The 25,227-nt window shown below is 43.9% G+C and overlaps 2 protein-coding genes and 1 pseudogene across 2 annotated transcripts in view; 1 reads left to right on the top strand and 2 right to left on the bottom strand.

Annotated features, from left to right (window-relative positions):
• Positions 1 to 25,227, bottom strand: part of LOC137618366 (probable ATP-dependent RNA helicase ddx17) — a 208,025-nt gene that overhangs the window by 45,182 nt on the left and 137,616 nt on the right. The gene's annotated exons all lie outside the window — the stretch shown is intronic.
• LOC137618364 (uncharacterized) lies at positions 22 to 2,608 on the top strand. Its single transcript, XM_068348532.1, has 3 exons — positions 22 to 30; positions 212 to 392; positions 771 to 2,608. Exons 1-3 carry the CDS (start codon positions 22 to 24, stop codon positions 2,606 to 2,608), a joined length of 2,028 nt encoding a protein of 675 aa, XP_068204633.1.
• On the bottom strand, positions 5,987 to 6,105 carry LOC137618557 (5S ribosomal RNA; annotated as a pseudogene).

Raw genomic sequence — 25,227 nt, 5'->3', positions numbered from 1 at the left:
CATTGCAAGACCACATAGATAATGAGATTAGTACAGAAACCAATGAAAAGGTAAAATTACTTGGGTTGTCATGGGATAGGAAGCAAGACAGTTTATCTACTAAACCTATTAGTCTTAACATACAAGCTCGAACAAAACGGGAAGTATTGCAGTCTATTGCCTCCCAGTATGATCTCTTTAACTTTAATGGCCCTATTCTTAATCGTTCTAGGCTATTTTGCATCAGTTACAGTGCAACAAAGATCTGGGCTGGGACAAGGAATTAGATGCCGATGTTAGGAGGCAATGGCGGAATATTGCCAAACAAGCAAATGCTGCTTCTGTTGCAGAGATACCAAGAGTCTTTGGGAGTAGAGAAGATACTTACCGGCTATTGGCATTTTCAGACAGTAGTAAGCAGATGTTTGGTGTAGTCATTTACATACAAAATATTTCCACAGGAAAGGTCAGTTTTGTCTTTGCAAAAAATAGGATATTAAACAAGCAAATGGAATCTAAAAGCATGCCATCTCTGGAACTGTAAGGAATAACTTTGGCCGTAGAAGAAATTGCATGTCTGTATGAAGAGTTATCAGGAATTTCTTGTATGCTGCCAATCAAAATAAGTGAATTGATAGTCTACTCGGATAGCTTCGTTGCCCTTTCCTGGGTACATGGGTTTTCTGCCAAGCTTGATAAAATACAGAAGTGTTCAGTATTTGTTCAAAATAGGTTACACACAATAAATGAACTGTGTAATAAACACCCAATTCATTTTTCTTTTGTGTCAGGTTGTGAAAATCCAGCCGATTGCATCACTTGCAGCTTATCTTTCAAGCAGCTTCAGAAAACTAACTACTTTTCAGGTCCCAAATTTCTGCTTAATGAGACAGAAGGTCAGCTGAACAGGGAATCTATCTTGGATTTTGTAATAACTGCCCTTCCGGCAAAGCAAGATTCTCCTGTTGTTGTCCAGTCTTATCATGGTACTATAACTACAAAGATTGAGGAGCATACCGACGCTTTATCAAGATGTTCTAGCTACCATAAAGTTGTTTCTGTTTTCCGTAGAGTACTTATCTTTGTTAATAACTTGAAAATGAAACTAAAACTAAAGGATCCTGTTAAGTTTGAACGTATTAGCTGTCTTGATATTAATCATAACTTCTTTGCAGAGGCTACAAAGATGGTAATAAGAAGAGATCAGCAGAAGCACTTTCCTGAAATTTTTGAATATTTTGAAATAAGAAACCGGTTGCTCAAAGATATCCCGAAGTTAGTTGGACAGCTCAATGTTTATGTGGATCAGGAAGGCCTGTTAAGGGTACGTAGCAAAATGCAGAAACTGAAAGATGACAGAAGGATGCGATTTCCATTGCTAATTTCTAAGGATAGTTTACTAACTAAATATATTGTATTAGATTATCATGAACGTTTTTTACATGCTGGATGCTATAGGCTACTGGCTGAAGTACGTAAGATATTTTGGATACCTAGATTTTTTTCAGTAGTTAAAAGGATAATCCGCACATGTGTCATATGCCGTAGGTTCAATGAAAGGACAGTTAATCTTAATCAAAACTGTTACAGAGAGTTCAGGATTAATCCCCCAGAGATTCCTTTCACCTATATTTTTGTAGATTACATGGGACCCTACTTTGTACGTTCCAGTGGGAAGAAAGTAAAAGCATGGATAATATGTTTCACATGTACATGGAGCAGAGCTATAAATCTGAAGGTGTGCATGGACTTGAGTGTTAAAGAGTATCTTAGAGCCTTCCAGCTTCATACGTTTGAGTTTGGACTACCAAATTTGTGCATTTCCGATCAGGGATCTCAGTTAGTAGCAGGAGGCAACGTAATTCTAGATTATTTAAAAGACCCAGAAGTTAAACTCTATCTAGAAGAGAATGACATAAAGAACCTTCAGTTTGAACAGTTTTTCAAAGGGAACTCTGCTCTTGGTTCAATGGTTGAAAGTTGTGTGAAACTTACGAAGAGATGCTTATTTGGAGCCATAAGAAATAATGTTTTAGATATAAGGGATTCTGAGTTTTTAATATGCCAGACTGTCCATTTATTGAATAGAAGGCCAATAGCTTTTAAAGAGGCATTAAGAGATACAGATATAAACAAATCTCTTCCTGATCCCATAACACCAGAGTGTCTAATTAGGGGTTATGACCTTGTTTCAGTTAACTTAATTCCTGAGCTGCAAAGACATCCAGATCTAGAATTGGATGAGGACTATTTAGTTTCTCCTTGTGATAAAGTTAAAGAAAACTACACAAAACTGCGTAAAGTCAGAAGTTATTTGATTAACATTTATCATGAAGAATTTTTGGGTAACTTGACAAATCAAGCTGTAAATGCGAGAGACAGATTCAAACCTGTAAAACATACACTTCTTCAAAAGAATGATGTGGTTCTAATTAAAGAACCATATAGTAAGCCAAACCAATATCCAATGGGAATAGTCAGTGATGTAGTTCTCAATGAGCTTGGGGAAGTTACTGGAGTTACCCTACTGAAAGGCAGAACTGGGGAACTTAATAAGAGACATTCATCTAATCTAATATTTCTTTTCAGACCTGATGTTTCTTCAAATGAAGATAAAAGACAGTACTAATTATGACTCAAATGATTCTAATCTGGCCAACAATCTCATTCTGGGAAAGCGTAAAGCGGCAAAGATTAGTGCTCTGAAGACCAGACAAATTTTACAGTAAAGTTTGTCTGTGTAGGCTTTTTTATTTACTATTGGTGATGGTAATGTAAATATTTTTGGAAAATATTAGAAAAAAAAATTCTGGTAATATAAATACTGTTGGTATTTGTTTAAAAATTCAATCCTGCTTTTATTTCATAACAGGACTGAATGTTTTGGGGGGAGTGTGTTAAATATATTGTTTTTATCTTCTCTTTCCAACTCCAGAATCCTTGTATTCTCGTTTTCTTTATCTTGTTTATTTTTAGTACAAAAAAAGTACTTTGACTTTTTCATAATCCTTGGCTTTTAAGCATCTTTTCATAATCCTTGGTTTCCAACTCTGTTGGAAAATAAAAAGATCTCAAACGTAACATTAAATAACATTAATATGACAAATTCGAAGATAATTTGTATTTTTCCTAACCATACAAACCTTAGCTATTTACATTGGGTTTACCTTTTAGCGTAGCTGAAATGGCGAGCCATTAGAATTTAACGAGGGTGTATTACCCCCGCGCTAGTTAGCGGGGGGGGGGGGGGTAGGGGAGTGGTAGCTAGCTACCCCTCCCCCCCTCACACACAGGTGAATGCTTCACTTTCACTTAGAGGTAGTACTTGTCTTGGGGGACAGGGCTGGCGGGCAAATATATGTAAATAGCTAAGGTTTGTATGGTTAGGAAAAATACAAATTATCTTCGAATTTGTCATTTGTTCCGTAACCGAAATACAAACCACGCTATTTACATTGGGTGACTTACCCCTTAGGAAGGGTGGAAAGTCCCCAGCCATACTGGCTTTGGCTTTACCCGGGGACTCAGAATCCGAGTGAGTCGCACTCGAGAAAAGGAGTCCCTGCACCTCACAAGTTCCTTGCTCCGCAAGGAACCGTGTGGCCTACATAAGCTTGTGTGTGAAGGAAGAAGTGTGACCCGTCCTAGGCAGTTGACCTGGCGTTCCAGAAGGAACTCTGGGTTAGGACGTTCCCAATACCACCTCGTCAGGGTATGGGAGACGCGACAGTATTGACTCAATACTCGGAACACAAGGAAGCATGGTTTACCTGCAGAGGTTTGAGGTCAGCTATGCAGAGACCAGGATGCTGCTTCCCAGTAGAGGGGATGATGAAGAAAGAAGTAAGGGCCAGACATACTTCTTTCGTTCATGCAGACTAAAACCTGATAACAATGCTCTCAACCTTCTGCTACCTGTCCAAAAAGGAGCCTGAGGTTAGACCAGCTGTTGTGTAGCCACCACAGAGCGATAGAAACGTATCGAAACTCCTGTGGGTCACGCCCTGCAGGAAGCGGGCTTCGAAGGTCATTAGACGCTTCCAGACTCCAGCTTGTAGCACCTGCGTCAAAGAGTAGTATTACTTGAAGGCGAGGGACGTTGCGATGTATCCGACATCGTGCTGTAGGGCGACGTGACGGGGGAGGGTCTGGAGTCAGGTCGAGATGAATGTCCTTGAGTCCAAGCTGAAGAGGTATACTGGTGACTCTCCCCTGTATCCTTCTTGTGCTCCCAAACCGGCTGCACGTGAGGACAAACTGCAGCTGTTCCCAAAGCTAACCTCTCGATGCCTTTACTGGCAAGAAGGAGAAGGTTTTGGGACATCAGATACAGAATGGTGACTCAAAATCTTGAAGGAATTGGACCGAAGGGCTGGGACCCCAAGATTCTGATTCTAGCCAACAACTCAGGAGCGAACCTGAATGTTGCCTTCCCCCATTCCTTAGAAAGGGCGGAGTTGTACGAGACCAAGAAGATTGCTTACACACTGGCCGCGGCCAGAGTGAGCAGGAGCCCCAAGACGGAATACGATCAGAGGCCTGACGTAAAGGGTCTTGAGAAGATCTCTTAAGGGACCAAAAAGTTCGAGCCATGCTCCATGTTGGAGGTCTCACTCCGACTAGGGCAGGGACGTTCGCAGCTTCGCATGAGCGAGGAAAGGTCCAACGGGAAGGAAAAAGTTATTCCTTTAAGCCTGAAGGTCAGGGAAAGGCTGAGCGACAGGCTTCATTGCTGAAAGCGGAAAGGAGTTTCCTCCCGCCGAAAGGCAATAAGGTCGTTATTGCTGGAGAAGAGGCCTCAAGGGAAGAGGTATATCTCCCACGACACCAACCACCGAAGACTCTCCACTTCACCTGGAAGACCCCTGCGGATGACTATCGCAGATGACGCGACCTCCGTCCCGCGACTGTAGCGGGTTGTCTCTTCTTGAGGAGGAGGCGTAGTGTCTCCAGGCATGAAGCCGAAGCGAAGCCCCGGCTCGTGAAAGATGTTGCAGTGTGGTTGTTTGAGTAGCCTGTGCCATGGGAGAAGCTCTCCCGGGAGTTCCGTCAGGGGAAGCAGAGGGTCCAGAAACCGTTCTGCGAATAGTCCCAGTGGAGCTCTCAGGGCCATTGAAAGGTTGACAGACAACCTGGTCTTGTTGAGACCCATTCTCGACAGACAACAAAGGAGGGAAGACGCAGGCGTCGATGTTGTCCCACCATCACCGGAATGCATCTTGCCAAAGAGTCTTGGGGTCTGAGACTGGGAGGAAGAACAGTGGAAGCTTGAGGTTCCAAGCTGTCGCGATCAGGTCCCCCAGGCCAGGACTTGCTGGTTACTCAAGGCCAAAGACCCCCAGGTACACTCTCTCTACGAGGCTCTGCTCGGATAGTCGGAGAGAACATTCCTCTGTCCGGAATGAGCGAGCCGATGGTGGTATTGAGAGGATCTCGAATCATCGCAGTATCTCTACTGCAAGATGCGAAGGTATGAAAATGCATCCCTTGCTGGTTAGAACACGCTAGTACCATGAAGTCGTCGCGCACGGAGCGACTCGGCAGGAGCTGTAGGATCTGTAGAGGGGCCAGACTACGGCCCCTAAGCCTGCCTGAATGATGGAGAGGTATCCTTCAGGTCCTGACCATAGGCCTGGACCGGAACATGCCCCCCCCCCCCTTTTCTTTGACGAGTCCGAGAACAGCATCAAAAATGTGGGGAAAGGACGAGAATATCCACTACCATCAAGAGGTTCCATAGGTCAACCCCCATTGCAGGTCTTATCGTCCCGCTGGTCCCATAGGGGCCAGAAAGTCCGGTTAATCGTTGCTTTGAAACCACCGGAACTTGGGCCGCCCCACAGGGAACTTATCCTGAGGCGACCATTCGGAACTTTAGATGGGTCAATGAGGAAAGAGACCTAGGAAACGTTCCAAGGTAGGGGTGAAAGCTCTGCCCGACTGAAAACAGGTACTGCGACTCACCTCAGCCTTACCACAGTCAACTGAAGGGAAGGCTCGGAGGAGGCGGCAACAGAAACTGGCGTCCCCAGGCGGTCACCCATCCAAGTACCAACCAGACCCGACGTTGCTTAACCTCGCTGGACGGACGAGAAGCGGGGTTTCCAACGTGGTAAGGCCGTTGACTCAATATCATGGCTAGATACTCCAGATGTTGAGGCCGAAGAAGAGAAGGCTCCTAGCAAACTACCATGAACCCACACTCATGGTAAGCATCCGGAAGTTTGTCCCGGCGTTGAAGAAGGTCGAACCCGAGCCTACCGGAGTTGACCAGACCTCCAAAAGGCGAAGGAGGCGGCAGCCTGCTCCCGAGCGGCCATGAGAAAAGCAGGGAGAGTTCTATGGGGAAAAACCTGCGATGCCACGGCGGGATCGCCACACTGCATCTTAAGCAGGAAAACCTGAAGTCTGGGCTGAATTCCACGAGCTTCCTGGAAGATGGATGGAATGGAAACTGAAAGTACCCGTCCTTCCGCTCCAGGGCCTAAGGAGTCCTGTCGCCTCGTTACCAGTCTGATCGATTCTGCTGTTCCACGCTGGACGAAGTTTGTTCGACAAACTTGATCAGAGCTGAGAGGTTGACTACGGAATTCCCGTCTCAGATACTTTCTTACGAGAAAGGATCGACTGAAGAAGCCGGGGGGTGAAGCCGTCGACGACCCTATGGAGGACCTTCTCCTAAGGCATGGATCATTCTGCCCAAACGGGCAAACTCTTGCCGACCCTATGGCATAGAGGTTCAGAGACACTGAATTCGCTGACAGACGGCAGGCACGATATCCTTGGCTGATCACGGTGTGGAGGATTAATTTTATTTTAATTTATTTTTTTTGTTTTGCCAAATCGAGAGAGAGAGAGAGAGAGAGAGTTGTTTTAGTATTGTTAAATAGAGACATTTTATTTGCTTTAGCTTTGTCATTAGAGAGAGAGAGAGAGAGAGAGAGAGAGAGAGAGAGAGAGAGAGAGAGAGAGAGAGAGAGAGTGTGAGTGAGTGAGTGAGAGAGTGTTTATTTACTTAAGTTTTGTCAAACCGCAAGAGAGAGAAAGTGTTTATTTGCTTAGTTTTGTGAGAGAGAGAGAGAGAGAGAGAGAGAGAGAGAGAGAGAGAGAGAGAGAGAGAGAGAGAGAGAGAGAGAGTGTTTATTTGCTTTAGTTTTGTCAGAGAGAGAGAGAGAGAGAATTTCATTTGCTTTAGTTTTGTTAGATCGCGCGTGCGCGAGAGAGTATGTGTGGTTGTGTGTGCGTGTGTTTGTGTGTCCGCGGTGCGCGCCGAAGAACAAGGGTAGTTTGCGAATGATTGGTGGTTGTTGGAAAGATTGTCGGTATATTTGAGGTTGTTTGTTTACATTTTTAGCTAGGATAGGGCGGTGATGAATGTCTTGGGCGAAAGCATTGGATCTCGGACTGTGGAAGGAGTCGGTTGTTATTTTTTTTGTTCTTCGAAAGCCGGCTGTTTAGTGTTTTTTTTATATTCGGAGTAAGTACTGTTTTTATTCATTTTTGTTAGGCGCGTTCGTGAATGATAGAAAGTTTATTATTTATCTTTGATTATAGTGCGAGTTTAGTTAGTTAGGAGTTTTCGTAAGCGTTTTTTTCTTTTTATTGCAGGCCGTAATTCCTCCTTTGGATTCCTTTATACTCCTTGGAGTTTTAGTTTGGCCTGGAAGGTGGTGTTTGCCAGCCGTGTGTATTAGATTGTATATGAATAGCTTGATGATGACGACCCGGACCGGACAATGAATGTAGGAATAGACTGCTGAAATACAGAATTTTTGAACGTTGATGACCTGGCTATAAAATACGGATTTCTCTAACGACAATTGATGACGACGACCACCGCATAAGATTGCACGGTCGAATTGGCCGTACGATAGTGTTGGCCAGTGCCAGTAGGCTACAACTGCGCAAGGACTGTTGCGTGTGAACCAAGAGGTTTTCTTGGTTTGCCATTACATTTTTCGTGTGTTGCAGAATATGATTGGTGTTTAGTATTAAGTAATTTATTTAGTCTTAAGTGTGATTTTGGTACTGTGCGTGGACTAACGGTGTTGGGTATATTAAAGGGATATTGTTTTTTTCGATTGTTGGCGTTCTCGGTACCCTCACGCACAGATATATACAGCAAATTTTGTGTTTTTTTTTTTTGTCTATTGAATTTATGATAAATTGTGATTGTTCCTGGTTTATGGCATATGGTGGATGGTTTGGTGATACGTGATTTGTTTTAGTGTTAAGTCAGTTTAATGATTTGTGTTCTGTTTTTGGTTGCGTTAATATAGTTTTAAGGCTATGTTTTGTTTTCATTTTCCTTCTGTCTAAGAGTCCAGTTTAAAGTAAAGTAAGGGGAAAGTTTGTGTTGTGGGATATTTTGGAAGTAAGAGTGATCAAGGGTGTGGGGGTTTGTGTTTTGTTGACATCCCGCTACATAAATTTGGCGCCCGAACAGGGACGACTGTTGAAGAGGTGGGATTGAAACTGGACTGTTGGACAAGGGTAAATAGGTTTGGGAATTACTTAAGATATTAATGGTATCGAAATGGAAGAACTGGAAGAACAGTTGTATATTTTAAAGGAGGAATTGCGGTTGTCTAATGAGCGAGAGGAGAGGTTGTTGTTGGAGAATGCGAGGTTAAGTAGTGAGAATGAGGAGATGCAAATGAAACTTAGGGAACTTCAAGGAACTGTAGAGAGAGTGGAAGAGGGTGTTGAGATGAGGATGCGAGAAAATGAGAAACGAATGGGAGCTATGTTAGGGCAAGTAATGGGGATGATGAAAACTGTCATAGGTGAAGGTGCAGTCGGAGGAGTGGCTTCTGCTTCTGGTAACGGGTTGATGGTGGAAGAGGATAGGGTAAGTGATAATGGGGAAGGTAGTGATAGTGATATTGAAAGTAAAGGGCCTAGACATAGTAAGATTGGAACAAAGGGTGATAGGAAGAATGAGAAGAAAGGTAAAGATAATGTGAGAGTTTGAGTGAGGATGATCAAGAATGGGTGAAGGTGGTAAGTAAAAAAAAGGGTAAGAAGGGAATAGTTAAAGATAGGACTTTGAGTGTAGAATTAGATTCATTGTATTCAAATGAAGAAGAAGGCAACAAGAAGGGAGTAGACAGTGAAGATAGTAGTGAGAATGAAGTAGAGGAAGTTTGTAAGACAGTGTTTATGAGAGAGGTACCTAGGTGTGAAAGTTTTAATGAACATAGCAGTAGGGATGTATATGACTTCTTTAGGGAATATGAAAAGTTTTGTCAGGCTAAGTATGGGGATAGTAAGAGAGTTTGGGCTAGGGAGTTGGGAGAATTTTTGTCAGGATATTTGTTGACGATGTATGGGGTGATAATGAGTGTAGGAGAGGTTGAGTATGAAAGTGTAAAGAAGAGGATAATTGAACAGGTAAAACGTATGAAAGGTAGTGTTAGGTATAAGCGAAAAAATGATTTTGATGAAGCACGAATGAAGGTGGGTGAAGCAATCTCGATGTATGTATGTCGGTTAGAAACATTGGCTAGAAAGAAGTATGGGGACGAAGGAATAAATGAAAATAAGGAACTAATGAAGAAGTTTTTGGGTACAGTACCAGAGAGTGTGTGTGAGTTTATTAATTTGAAACGGAAGGAGAAAATGAGGTGGACTAGAGAGAGATTGACTTGGGATGATATTTTAGAAATAGTTGAGGATTACGAGTTGGATAGGTGTATGAAAGAAAGTAAATCTGTGAGTGTAAGAACTGGAATGGAGGAATGTGTGCCAGAATTTGGTAGTTTTAGAGATGCTGTTATGAGAGGGCCAATGAGGGCAGCTGATAGTGTAATAGATAGAAGTGTTAGGGTGAGTAATGTAGGAATACCCATGCCGAGAAATGACGGGTTTAGACAGGGAAATCAAGTTTGGAGAGATAGAAGTGCTAGTACGCAGCAAGTTAGGTTAGGTAGTGGTATCCGTGAAGAGAGGTGTTATAGGTGTGGGAAAGTAGGACATAAAAAGAACGAGTGTAGATGGGCATTAGGAGCATGTTTCGGGTGTGGAGAGACAGGGCATCGTATTAGCGACTGTAAGAAAGAGAAAGTGGTTAAGTGTTATCGGTGTGGTATGACTGGGCACATAGCGAGTGGATGCCGTAGTAATTGTATGAATGTAATTTGTGGTAATTGTGGTAAGGATGGTCATTATGCTAGAATGTGCAAGGAGCCGCGGGGTAAGTGTACTGAATGTGGTGCAGATGGGCATGTAGCTAGGGTTTGTAGAAAGAAGGGATCAAGTCAGCCAGGATGTTCGGGAAACTAATTAATCAGAGGGTTCAGCTGGGTGAGTCCTCGTGTGTGTGGGGAGTGAATGTGATGCATGTTCGTGAGGGTTTATTGCATGAAGATGTGATGGGAGAAAGAGCACATGATTGCATGAGTGTGAAAATGATTTTTAATGGTGTAGAGTTGGTTGGTTTGATTGATACTGGTTGTGGTGTCAATTTAATGTTTAGGAATGCATATGATAAGGTAAAAGAGGTTTGTGAATTTAAGGGATATAAGGGTGAAGTAAAAGGTATTGGTAATTTGCGTATGCCTGTGCAAGGAAAGTTACGGGAAAATGTTATGATTGGGGGGCTGATGATGGAAGATAATGATTTTTACGTGGTCGAGGGAGCGAATGAGAAATATGACGTACTGCTTGGGTATAAATTTCTGAAAAAATGTGGTATGATTGTACATCCAAGTGTGAATATGATAGAAATAAAGGTTAAAGGTAATATTTGTGGGGAATTTTATTTAAAGGAAGAGGCAGAGTGAGTACGAAGGTGTGGAAGGGAGTGCCGTTGGTAGCAAAGGAAAGTGTAAAGTTATCGGGTAAGAAAGGTGAGGTTATTAGTGTCAAAGTTGCATGGCCGAGCAGTCTGGGAATTTCAAATAGTGACGAGGATGAATATGTAGTGGAAGGTATGGAAGCAGGTAATCTGGTGAAAACGAGTGCGTATATATATGATGGTGTTATGAATATGCAGGAACCCCAGGTGTATGTAAGGTTGTTGCCGAGTGTTAGGAGGAAGAGAGTACGTGGAATACGTGAGGGCGATTGCATGGGATGTATGTATACACTGATCAATGTAGAGGATGGAAGATATGTTAAGGCGAGACAGGTAATGGCTGGTAAGGTAAAGAACGATGACGATTGGGATTACGATACGTTGAAAGGAAGAATTAAGTTAGATGAGAGTATAAGTGAGGTCGAAAGGGAACGATTGCTTAAGATGTTATGGGATAAGCGGAGAGTTATGAGTCTCGGTGACGATGATTGTGGGGGTTCAGACCTGCCAGAATTTAAAATATTTCTTAGTGATGATACCCCTATATATCAGCGTCCCAGGCATTTTTCTCCGCCTATTGCCAAGGAGATAGAGGAGCAGTGTCAGGAATTAGAGCGTATGGGTGTAATAGAAAGGAGTGAGAGTGCCTGGAATAGCCCTATTGTCCCTGTACGAAAGCCTGATGGAAGTTTACGCATGTGTATTGATTATAGGAAGGTGAATGAGGTGACTGTTAAAGAACGTTTTCCAATGAATGTGGTGTCTGATTGTGTTTATAAGATGCATGGAATGAAAGTTTTTACTAAATTAGATTTGGTGCGGGGCTATTATCAGATGCCTCTGGCAGAGGGGAGCAGGCCCATTACCGCATTTTCAAGTACAAATTGTCACTTCCAATTTAAAAGGTTAAGTTTTGGTCTTGCTAATGCGCCTGCTGCCTTCCAAAGAGCGATGAATGTTGTATTGGCTGGTTTCGATCGACAGAAGGTGACTGTTTTTATAGATGATATTCTGATTGCGAGCGAGACTGTTGAGGAACATATGCGGTTGCTTGAGGCAGTGTTGAGGCGGTTGATTGAAGTTGGTGTGAAAATTAAGCTTGAGAAGTGTACATGGTTGTCCAGGGAGGTGGAATTTCTTGGGCATGTAGTGGGTGAATCTGGTATAAGGAAGAGTGACAAGTTTGTGAATAAGGTGCGAGAATTTCCACGTCCCCGGACTGTGCGTGAGTTGCGAGGTTTTCTTGGTTTGGTTGAGTTTGGGCGCAAGTTTGTTAGAGATTGTTCAGGTATAGGGAAGCCTTTGAATGAATGGACGGGTAAAAGGAATAGTACAAAATTAAAATGGGATGATCGGATGATAGAAGCGTTTGAAAGGTTGAAGGAAGAGGCTGCGAAAGACGTCACTTTGGCATTTCCAGACTACAGTGAAAATGCGAATATGCTAGAGTTGTATACGGATGCGAGTGGGGTTAGTATGGGTGGTTGTTTGGTTCAAATGCAGAGAGTAAATGGAGAAGAGCAATTGAGAGTAATAGCGTATGTTAGTAAAGCGTTTAATAAAGCTGAGCGGAAGTATTCGACGATTGACAGGGAATTGGCTGCAATACGATTTTGTGTGAAAGCATTGAAAGTATTTTTGTATGGTGTAAAATTCATTGTGCGTACTGACCATCAGCCCCTAGTGTATATGATAAGGAAAGAGTGTGTGAATGCAAGGGTTGCTAGGACCATAGAGGATTTGAATGAATTTGATTTTAGGTTAGAATATGTACCGGGAAATAAGAATGTGATAGCGGATGCGATGTCGAGGATGCATGGGAGGATGGAAGATAAAGAGAGTAATCAGAATTCTGAAAGGTTGCCTGAAGGTTTAGTTGTGGAGCAGAGTTGTGAAGGGGAAGATATGGTATATAAGTGTATCCTAATGGGTTTAAGTAAGTTGGTACAAGAGGGGTTAAATACGGAAATACCAGGTAGCGTAAGCAAGCTTAAAAGAAGGGTGATGAATGAAGTGTCAAAAGAAATGGTATATGAGGAGGAGAGTAGTGTACTAGAAGGGGAAGTATTATCAAAGATATTAATGGTGGTAAGTATGTTGTATGGTGTAACTGTGTATTTGTATTTTGGATGGAATCGACCGATGGAATACTGTATAGGGCATGTAAGGAGAATGATAGGGAATATATTTTGAGGATTCAATGTAATGAGGAATGTTGCAAATTGTTGAGTGAGAAGGATAATGGTGCAAGTGACCTTAACCTAAGATATGATGGTATAGAGGACAGTGAATATGATGAACATATTGGTGAAGTGAGCGACAGAATTGAAAGGAGAGTAAATGTATGTATGCATGGTGTAAAAGGAAGGATGATGACATATGTGAATATAAATGAGAATGAATATTGTAGTTTAATTGATACGGGTGCTCAAGTGTCATTAGTAAATGAGTCGGTTATCAGGGAAATTGAGAGGTACAATTGGGAAGTGAAAAGACAGTGTACGAGTGTGAGAATTCATGGAATAGGTCAGGGAAGTTTACTTGTTTGGGAAGAAGTGAGGTTGAAGGTGAAACTAGGGAGTATGGAAGTTGAACATAATTTTATTGTAATGGGAGAGAATGAAATGCCTAGTTGTTTTTTGATGGGAATAGATTTTTTGAGGTTGCACCATGTGTCAGTTGATGTTGGTAAGGGTTTACTTTTAAAGAATGGCTGTAATGTAATAGTAATTGAGGATAATAGTGTATTTATGGCGAATTTTGTTGGCATGATTGATATTGCAAAAAGTGAAGATGATTTGTTGAGCAAAGAAGAGGTGGAAGAAATGCAAGGTGAATGTTTCGAAATAAATAGGTTACGTGAATGTATTTTAAATGGTATTAGGGTGGAAGAATGGCCGTGTGATTTGGAAGCGTATAAGAAAGTTGTTAGAAGATTTATTGTTTGTAAGAATATTGTGTATTTTTTGCATAGGGGAATGGATAAAGATATATATGTTCCTGTATTTCCAATGCATGCAGCTGTAAGTATGTGTATGGTAGTGCATGACAGGTATGGGCATATGGGGAAGAATAAATAGTGGGAATGCATGCGAGAGAGGTTGTTTACGCCTGGGTTGAGTCAAATTTGTAGGGATGTAGCGACTACTTGTGAGGATTGTCAGAAGGGAAAGTATCAGAGCATGCATGCAAGTCCGCCTATTTTGAGGTTACGTATGAAAGAGCCATTTGAGATGTTTGTGATTGATTGTGTTTCGTTGCCTGTGACTGCGAGAAGACATGTGGGAATGATTGTCATGGTCGATCATATGAGTAAGTTTGCATATGCAGTACCCATCAAGAATAAAAGAAGTGAGACTGTAGCGAGAATGGTAAGTCAAGTGATGTTGCCGATGAGTGTGTGTAAGCCTGCAAAAATGTTAAGTGACAATGGTCCGGAGTTTGTTGGATGGGAGTTTGAGCAGATGTTGAGAGAATGGGGCATTGAACATGTGTATTCGACTCCGTATATGCCAAGTGCGAATGGTTTGGCTGAAAGGACTGTAAGAACCTTAACAGAAATTTTGCGGATGATGAGTACATGTGATAATGATTGGGATTTATATGTTGGGCGTGCGTTGTGGGCGTATAATGCAACTGTGCACAAGAGTACTGGTATGTCTCCGTGTAAGTTTGTGTTGAATTTTGAAAAGATAGTAAGACCGAGATTGAGTGTGTCCGAGAATGATAGAGATGTTTGGAAGAAAGCAAATGAGAGATTTGAAAGCTACAAAGTGGGAGAGAAAGTGTTAAAAGAAGTAATTGAAAAGGGAAGAATGAATGTCAATAAGGTACGTGATAAGTTTGAAGGTCCATATGAGGTGTTAGATGTTGGTTCTAGTGGGTTGAGTTATGTTTTAGGTAAAGTAAGTGTGGATGGTAGTGTGGAAAAGGTTAGGGCACACCACAATCAGTTGCGAAAATGGAAGGAGATACCAAGATATATTCAGGAGAACGGTATGAATAAATGGCTGAAAACGAACAAGTATGAACCGAGTATGTGTGAGGCATTAGGTTTAGAAGATAAGCAATTGGTGTTAGTAGAGTATGGAAGGAAAAAGAAGTCTGAGAATTTTACTGGGGATAAAAGACAGGAAAATTTTGTAGTTGTTGGCGGGAATCAGAATAAGCAGGACAAGGGTGTAAATGTACAGGTGAGTATGGAAGATAAATGTATTAATACAGATGAAACTTGGATGAATATGGATGAAACTTATAGTGTGTGTGGTTTTTCGTTAGATGAGGCAAGAGAACGTATGACGAACACGAGAATGAAAGATAGGAGAATGATAAGCAGTATGAATGATTCTTTTGTTAAAGTAGAAAATGGTTTAGATGTAATGGATGAATTGTTGACAGAAATTAGTGGGATTTTCGGGCCAGATGAAACCGAGGTAGATGAAATAGTGAATGATATCTTAGACGAGCAGAACATAGACGGGAATCGTAATAGTACGTTGAATGAAAACGACATGGCAGAAGTGAATGAGAGAGTGCAGGTATATGAAGGCCCAGTTACTCGAAGCCGAGGCCCTGTTCCTGATTGGGACTGGGTAATGAGAAAATAGGTAAGTGTTGTGTGAGGATTTGGCAAAGTAAGGGGGGAGGAATGTGGAGGATTAATTTTATTTTAATTTATTTTTTTTTGTTTTGCCAAATCGAGAGAGAGAGAGAGAGAGAGAGAGAGAGAGAGAGAGAGAGAGAGAGAGAGAGAGAGAGAGAGAGAGAGTTGTTTTAGTATTGTTAAATAGAGACATTTTATTTGCTTTAGCTTTGTCATTAGAGAGAGAGAGAGAGAGAGAGAGAGAGAGAGAGAGAGAGAGAGAGAGAGAGAGAGAGAGAGAGAGAGAGAGTGAGTGAGAGAGTGTTTATTTACTTAAGTTTTGTCAAACCGCAAGAGAGAGAAAGTGTTTATTTGCTTAGTTTTGTGAGAGAGAGAGAGAGAGAGAGAGAGAGAGAGAGAGAGAGAGGAGGAGAGAGAGAGAGAGAGAGAGAGAGAGAGAGAGAGAGAGAGAGAGAGAGAGAGTAAGTGTTTATTTGCTTTAGTTTTGTCAGAGAGAGAGAGAGAGAGAATTTCATTTGCTTTAGTTTTGTTAGATCGCGCGTGCGCGAGAGAGTATGTGTGGTTGTGTGTGCGTGTGTTTGTGTGTCCGCGGTGAGCGCCGAAGAACAAGGGTAGTTTGCGAATGATTGGTGGTTGTTGGAAAGATTGTCGGTATATTTGAGGTTGTTTGTTTACATTTTTAGCTAGGATAGGGCGGTGATGAATGTCTTGGGCGAAAGCATTGGATCTCGGACTGTGGAAGGAGTCGGTTGTTATTTTTTTTGTTCTTCGAAAGCCGGCTGTTTAGTGTTTTTTTTATATTCGGAGTAAGTACTGTTTTTATTCATTTTTGTTAGGCGCGTTCGTGAATGATAGAAAGTTTATTATTTATCTTTGATTATAGTGCGAGTTTAGTTAGTTAGGAGTTTTCGTAAGCGTTTTTTTTCTTTTTATTGCAGGCCGTAATTCCTCCTTTGGATTCCTTTATACTCCTTGGAGTTTTAGTTTGGCCTGGAAGGTGGTGTTTGCCAGCCGTGTGTATTAGATTGTATATGAATAGCTTGATGATGACGACCCGGACCGGACAATGAATGTAGGAATAGACTGCTGAAATACAGAATTTTTGAACGTTGATGACCTGGCTATAAAATACGGATTTCTCTAACGACAATTGATGACGACGACCACCGCATAAGATTGCACGGTCGAATTGGCCATACGATAGTGTTGGCCAGTGCCAGTAGGCTACAACTGCGCAAGGACTGTTGCGTGTGAACCAAGAGGTTTTCTTGGTTTGCCATTACATTTTTCGTGTGTTGCAGAATATGATTGGTGTTTAGTATTAAGTAATTTATTTAGTCTTAAGTGTGATTTTGGTACTGTGCGTGGACTAACGGTGTTGGGTATATTAAAGGGATGTTGTTTTTTTCGATTGTTGGCGTTCTTGGTACCCTCACGCACAGATATATACAGCAAATTTTGTGTTTTTTTTTTGTCTATTGAATTTATGATAAATTGTGATTGTTCCTGGTTTATGGCATATGGTGGATGGTTTGGTGATACGTGATTTGTTTTAGTGTTAAGTCAGTTTAATGATTTGTGTTCTGTTTTTGGTTGCGTTAATATAGTTTTAAGGCTATGTTTTGTTTTCATTTTCCTTCTGTCTAAGAGTCCAGTTTAAAGTAAAGTAAGGGGAAAGTTTGTGTTGTGGGATATTTTGGAAGTAAAAGTGATCAAGGGTGTGGGGGTTTGTGTTTTGTGTACATTCCGCCACAACGGAGATCGTGCAGGAATGGGCATTGGGAAGCTGTCATCCAGATGAGTAACCTTAGGCATCCTCCCAGCGTGAAACTTGCAAGGGGGGGGTTGCCAATCCTAGAGTTCATGAACTCTGCCGCTCCCTCTAGGACTATGCCCCCCCGGGAGAGCCTCCCATGCCACCTGTTCCTGACAGGAGGGGACTGCTATTGGACACCTTGTCTCAGAAGTCGTAGCCGGTCCGATAACTTAGGCCGACTTGGCTGAAAGAAAGAGGCGCTGGAGCCCTGCAGGGTCTGGAAGAAAGCGCCTTGGAGGAGTGAAAACGGAAGTCGACTTCCTCCGCACAACCGCTGTCTATGTCTCTGTCCTTGGGCACAAACAAACTCTTCCCAAGGATGGAAGGGTGTCTGAGGTTGTCGACATCCACGGATGAGACACCCGAAAGGAAGCCCTCGGTCATTGCGTCAAGATGTTCCAACATCGAGCTTGCCCGCAAGTTCGAAACTTGGCGACGAAACGCCAAGGTGCTTGAGCCCGAGAGGAGGAAAGTACCCATGACCTTCCTGTAGCTTCCTTGAACAAAACCTCGGGTCGCAACCGAGGAGGGAAAGGACCTGGTAAGCCCCTTTCACGAGATGGAGAAGAAGAAGGAGTAAACCAGTCACCCCTTGGCAGATGGAGAAATCTCGAACGGAAAGCTGCCTGGCAAAGCCCCTCCAGGGAATGACGGGGAAGGGCTAACCCAGGTTCTGGAAAGAAGAATGTTGCTCAGACCTCTATGAAAATTCTTCCTGCTCTTGCATGTGCCATGCTCTGCGTTTACGGGGTGAGGCCATGTTCTGGAAATACGCTCCAAAAGACTCGCCAGGCTGGCCATGCTGCGAAACCCCAACGGGAATCGCGGACGCAATCGCCCTGGCGCTCGCGCGATGGTAAATCAATGGTTTGAGCATGGGCGAACGTGGAAGCACCCATGCGTGGGCACGCAGGAACACAAACGGAGGTGCGCGAAGCAGCGCAGAAGGAGGGCGAGCGTGGTAAGAAGGGCGAGAGCTGGTGATAACCCATAGGCGAGCAATGGATACTGGAAGAATTAAGCCGACGTTTGCGCGACGGAACACCGTCGGTCCGCGCGACGGAACACCGTCGGTCCGCGCGACGGAACACCGTCGGTCCGCGCGACGGAACACCGTCGGTCCGCGCGACGGAACACCGTCGGTCCGCGCGACGGAACACCGTCGGTCCGCGCGACGGAACACCGTCGGACCGCGCGACGGAACACCGTCCGCCCGAGCGACGGAATACCGTTGGTTCGCGCACAGGCGAACATTGGAGAGCATGTGCGCGGTCGCGCATGAGCGTAGGCGTGCAGGCACGTGGGCTTGCGGTCGCGCGGGCACGTGGGCGTGTGGACGCGCGGGTGAGCGCAGGCGGTCGAGAGACCGATGGCGCGTCGGCAAGCGACAGCGCGTTGGCGAGCGGTGGTGCGTTAACAAAACGCTAGCGCGCAGGTGAAGAATTGCGCGGGCGCGTAGGCGATTGCCAACGCGAGAGAGACTAGTGATGGTTAGCGCGCATTGCGCTAACAGAAGGCGCGCAGGTGCATCAGGAAGGTGAGCGCTGAAGCAAGCTGTTAATCAGGCAATCCTAGACGGTCAGAAAAAACCGTTGGCGCCCATTGGTGCGTGGCAGAAAAGGGCGCGCAGATGTGCGCTGGCGATCGAAGAAAGCTGGCGCACAGAAGGACAGAAGTAAAGGTGAGCGCTGGCGAGCAGGAGGAAGATCTACGGCAAGACTCAGCTACCGGATCGCGATCCACAGCAGGCGAGCGCTAGATCGCTACTGATGGTGTCCAGGGAAACTGACACGCGTGGCAGATCGATGGCGATCGTTGACGCGTCTATGGTCACTGGCGAGCAGAAGGCAACGCGTGGAAGCCTGTGCGTAGAAGAAGAGTCCTTCTCCAAGACCTGAACCGAAGTTCTAGATCGCGTGAACGAGGGCGCACAGGGCGCGTAACAGGAACTAACAGGAACAGCAGAGATGATCATCATGAGAGCGCTGACGAACAGGAGAGCGCTGGAGAACAGGAGAGCGCTAGCGATCAGAAAAGCGCTGATGAGCAGGAGAGCGCCTGTGCGCTAACACTGAGCAGGAGAGCGCCTGTGCGCTAACACTGAGCAGGAGAGAACACAGCCGAAGGGCGTACAGGGGAATCCTGACACGCAAGGGAAGAACCCCCGTGGGAGGCAACCCTTTGCCCCGAAGGGATCGTTGTCCGTCGGGAGACTGATGTCCGTCGGAAGACCGTTGTCTGTCCGTTGGGAGACCGATGTCCGTCGGAAGACCGTTGTCCGTCGGAAGACCATTGTCCGTCGGGAAGACCGTTGCCCATCGGAAGACGAGGTCAGACTGCTGTCCATCTGCACCAGGGGCGAAGATCAAGAAGAAGGAGTTGTAGGCTGCATACGGAGATTCAAAAAGGCGCCTCTTAGTACCCTTATAGGGAGAAGGGAGGCCCTTACGACGTAGCGGACGGTGAGCCTTACGGCGAAGTAGGCCAACAGCAACAACAGCAGAAGAGTCCTCCGAAGAGGAGTCTCTATGAGTGTACTCTCTCGCGAACGAAAGAGAAACACTTCGTAGAAGAGACGAGTCAGCCAGTGACCTAAAAGGAGCAATCCTCCGAAGAGGGGCTCCTGCAGTTGCCCAGCCCCTTGAGCGTAACTGCAGGTGCAACAGCTCAGCACCAAGAGCATAGTCGCACGAAAAAAAGGCAAGAGAAGAACCCCCCAAAGGAGGAAAAACTCAACCCTGGACAGGAAAAACTTCCCTCGGAAGGAAAGTTACCCACCCAAGGAGGCGAGCCTCCTGAGTGTTCTAAAATGAACTGGAAAGCTGTCAATCGTCACGGGAGTACTTCCAGAAGAAGGAGACACGACCCTGACGAAGATCTATAGAGGAGACAGCAACAGCCGAAACCCCAGGCCTCAACAAGACAGCTCACTCCGTTGTCACATTACAGAAATGAACTTGATCGGTAACTGTAAAAAAATAAAACAAAATCATTAGTTAACATTCATACCCCCGGGAAGGCTCCGAAGAGGAATCCCGAGGGAAAGGAACACAAGAATTACACAAAAGGCACGTGCCCTCACAACCACTTACACTCACGGAAGGAGAGCTGTAACCAATATAGAATTATAACAATTATAATTATGTAACTATGTAATTAAGTAATTTAAAAATGAATGAACACTAAAGAAAGAACGAAAACCCCGAAAGGAATCGTTCTACAAAGCTGAAGAATCAACAAATACAATTAGATTCATAAACTAATTGAGACAAAATGTACGGCGTAGCAACCCCCCCCCCACACGGGAAGGAAGCTACAAAGGCGTGTAAGTAACGTAGTAAAAGGGTGAACGACCTGAAGAGAGAGAGAGAGAAAGACCGAAGTCAAACTCGATCGCGACCCATGAAACTACACCATGGTGGCCTTACTGCCGGGGGCTCCACAGAGATATCGTACACTACACACACAAGCACAAAATCTGAAAAGGAAACTTACTGATTTCTATATTCAAATATATACATAAACATGAGAAAATGTTTACATATATATTGAGTAAAAGAAAAGTAAGTGATTAAGTAAAGACAAAACAAACAATGGCTGCCAAGCGAGGACAAAGACAGAGACGTCTGTCCATGTCCGAGCCAAAAGTGAAAGTGAAGCATTCACCTGTGTGTGAGGGGGGGAGGGGTAGCTAGCTACCACACACCCCCCCCCCCGCTAACTAGCGCGGGGGTAATACACCCTCATTAAATTCTAATGGCTCGCCATTTCAGCTACGCTAAAAGGTAAACCCAATGTAAATACAGTGATACCTCGGTACTCGACCATAATCCGTTCGAGATCCGTGTTCGACCTCCGATTTGTTCGAGTACCGAATTTTTTTTCCCCATAAGAAATAATGGTATATATTCTATTCCGTTCCCAAGCACTCGAACAGGCCCAAAATATTAATAAAACGTGTACCTAAACAACAATAATTATCTAAATGTGTATGAAATTGGTCAGAAAATCCTATAAAACAATTTTAAACCATTTACTGTACTAAAATAAAACAATTTTAAACCATTTTCTGTACTGTAGTGAACATACCTTTGAGCAGCGGTTCGATGGCATACAGGGATGGATGTGGAGAGGATGGAAGGGGGAGGTTACTGCTTGGAAGGAGAGTCCCCTTCCATGATGTGGCGGGGTAGTTCTCCTTCAGGAGTTGTTTCTCTCTCCAATGAAAGGGTGGGCAGATCTATTTCAGGGGTTTCTTCTCTTCTTTGTCTCTTCTTTGGAGGAGAAACAGGCTTTGATGTAGCAGCTTTCTTTTCTTTTGTGAAAAACTGGTCTATTGTTAATTGTTTCTTCCTCCTCTGCAGTATTCTTCGAAAATGATACATGACACTATCATTAAACATATGCACTGCCCGGTTTGCTACTGCAATTTCTGGGTGGTATTTTTCAGCAAAAGCCTGCACATCTGCCCACTTGGAACAAATTTCATTGATGAGAGAACTTGGAACATCCTCCCTTACCTCATCCTCTTCTGAAGATTCCTGCTCCACAATCAGATCCTGCTGCTGTTGTTGTTGCAGGTGCAACAATTCCTCCACAGTCAACTCGGTAGAATGGCTTTCTACAAGCTCATCAATATCATCCTTGTCGACCTCAAGCCCCAAACTCCTGCCCATGACAACAATTTCCTCAACGACATCAGTGTCATCAGAAATTACAGGGGTAGCAGTGCTTGGACCCGCCTCTGGTTGGAAACCTTCAAACTCCCTCTCTGTGACACATGATGGCCACAGCTTACGCCAGGCAGAGTTCAATGTCCTATAGGTCACACCTCGCCAAGCTTGGTCAATCATGTTAACAGAGTTGAGGATGCTGAAGTGTTCCTTCCAGAATTCCTTTAGGGTCAACTTCGTGTCACTGGTCACTTCAAAACACTTTCTGAAAAGGGCCTTGGTATAGAGTTTTTTGAAGTTTGAAATGACCTGTTGGTCCATGGGCTGGAGTATGGGAGTAGTATTGGGGGGCAAGAATTTGATTTTGATAAAGCTGTATTCTTCTTTCAAGTCATCCTCGAGACCTGGAGGATGTGCAGGAGCATTGTCCATAACCAGAAGACATTTCATTGGCAAGCTCTTTTCAATGAGGTAAGCCTTAACCTGGGGGGCAAACACTTCGTTTATCCACTCAGTAAAGAATTGTCTTGTGACCCAAGATTTAGTGTTCGAGCGCCACATAACTGGTAGTGCACTTTTACAAATATTATTTCGTTTGAACACCCGGGGGTTGTCCGAGTGGTACACTAACAAGGGTTTGATCTTGCAATCGCCACTTGCATTTGCACACAGCAACAATGTTAGCCTATCTTTCATTGGCTTGTGACCTGGCATCTTCGTCTCGTCCTTGGTAATGTACGTATTGGCTGGCATTTTCTTCCAAAATAACCCAGTCTCATCACAATTAAAGACTTGTTGTGCGATCAAATTTTGTTCATTTATGTACCGATCGAATTCCCCCACGTATTTATCGGCTGCAATTTGATCTGAACTAGCTGCCTCCCCATGCCTAGTAACACGATGAATACCTGTTCTATTACGAAACTTTTCAAACCAACCCCTGCTCGCTTTAAATGTAAATGAATCACTTTCACTGGTACTCGGACTTTTCTTCACTAATTCTTCATAGATATGCAACGCTTTTTCACAAATGAACGCTTCACTAACACTTTCCCCGGCCAACTGTTTTTCTTTAATAAATATTAAAAGCAACTTTTCCATCTCCTCAATCACTTGTGGCCTTTGCTTAGTTACCGCCGTAACTCCCGTTGCAACATTCGCCTTCTTAATCATTTCTTTATGCTTTAAAAACGTAGAAATGGTCGACTTCGCCATTCCGTATTCTACCGCTAAATCGGACACTCGTACACCATTCTCATATTTCGCTATAATTTCCTTCTTCAACTCGATCGTTGTTCGCACTGTTTTCCTCTTCTCCTTCCCCTTAACACTCATTACTTTCTTGGGACTCATTATGAAAGCTAAAAAAGCAATTAAAAGCACTGAAAATCACTAAATCACAACGAATGCTGATCGCGCGTTGTCTGAGTGACGCTCTCGAGAGAACTGATGCTTCCCGAACAAGCGAGAGTGGCCGAGATGGCGCGATCATCACAAAGCCCATGCGGTCGTCACGTGTTCGGCTGGTCGAGTACCGAATTTTTGGTCGAGCACCGCAGCAAAAATTTCTCGAAAATTTTGGTCGAACTCCGAATTGTTCGAGTATAGAGTCGTTCGACTACCGAGGTATCACTGTAGCGTGGTTTGTATTTCAGTTACGGAACAAAATTATTTTTCAATACCTGTAAATACTGTGTGCTGGCATTTGAGACCATTTCATAGTATTTAGCCCTTCTTGAATTAGTTAACAAAGTTAACGTGTAATGGTAAGAATTCTTACCAAGCAGTATCTGCCCAACCCTCCAAGGAAGCAGTTCTCTTGACTAAAGGAAAATGGATAAACTCAACCTTCGTTAGAAACTTGCCAACTAATGTATGATCATTACTAATGAACTCTTTTTACTTGAAGGACTTTTATTGCTGTGAAATAATGAAGTGCTAAGTACCACCAGTTTCACCAAAGTGCAATGGAGAGACGAGGGCATGATTATCCAAGGGAGTGTGTTTTCGGAGGAACATTATATTGGATTGTGTAGCAGCATGGAAGAGAGGCCAAGACTGCGATTTCATTCCCCTACCATAGTCTTTGGCATCCACCACATACTGCTGGATTACTTCCGAGGGCGTAACTTCGTGGATTTATATCGAGCAAGCAGGCGCTTGATAACTTTGAGGCTATGCGCTGTGGCATCATGGTAATGGTATTGCTCGATGCATCTTATAAACTTTTCACTGGTTATAAGCGATTCGGAGTGTGGAGGTTAGGTAACTAGTGCCAGAGTTACCTAGATATCGGAGCAGCATCAAGTGCCGTTAATATTAATCTATATTTTGCATAATAATGTGCTTTAAATTTCCTGTATGTTCAATAATAAATTCAATGTTCACTTTGATGTTTGTTTTCTCACCATTTTTTACAACCTTCATTTAAGTATTTTCCGAATACCCTTGACCAAACTAGGAGATCCCTTGCGGTTAAGTAAAGGGACTGCGAGTGGGTCCCGCCTTGCTTTGAGATGTAGGCTAACGCTGTGGTATTGTCTGCATTTACCTGCACCACCTTGTTCCGAATCAGACTTTCGAAACCTTTCAAGGCCAGATGAACCGCCAGTAGCTCCTTGTGGTTTATATGAAGCTTACCCTGATCTTTGGACCAAAGACCCGAGCATTCTAGTTTGCCTAGAGTTGCTCCCCATCCCAAGTCCGAGGCGTCTGAGTACTGTACAACACATGGTCTGGGTTCTCGGGGGCAAGCGAGAGACCCTCCCGACGTCTGAGATTGTCATCCCACCAATTCAGGCAAGTCTTGACTGAGTTCGTGAGTGGAATGGAAATTGCTTCCAAGCCCTTCTCCTTGTTCCAATGTTGGTTGAGATGAAACTGGAGAGGGCGAAGGTTGAGCCTTCCCAGGGAGACAAACTGTTCCAGTGACGATAGAGTTCCCAAGAGGCTCATCCATAATCTTACAGAACAACTGCTCTTCTTCTGATATTGATGAATTTTTAAGAGAGCTTGCTCTAGCCTTGTGGGCGATGGAAAAGCCCGAAAAACTCGACTCTGTATCTCCATCCCCAAAATAGGGAATAGTCTGGGACGGAGTCAGTTGTGACTTCTCCTTATTCACAAGAAGACCTAATTCTTTGGCTAGGTCCAACGTCCATATGAGATCCTTCAGACAGCGGTTTAATGAAGACGCCCTGATTAACCAGTCGTCTAAGTAAAGGGAGGCTCTGATCCCTGATGAATGTAGGAAGCTCGCTACATTCCGTATGAGCCTTGTAAATATTAGAGGAGCAGGGCTGAGACCGAAGCACAGAGCTCGAAACTGGTACACTTCTTTCCCATACATGAACCTTAG

Source organism: Palaemon carinicauda, chromosome 24 (genome assembly GCF_036898095.1).
Source record: "Palaemon carinicauda isolate YSFRI2023 chromosome 24, ASM3689809v2, whole genome shotgun sequence".
Classification (NCBI taxonomy): domain Eukaryota; kingdom Metazoa; phylum Arthropoda; class Malacostraca; order Decapoda; family Palaemonidae; genus Palaemon; species Palaemon carinicauda.
Note: the sequence above shows the minus strand (reverse complement) of the source record. Positions and strands in the feature narration are given on the sequence as shown.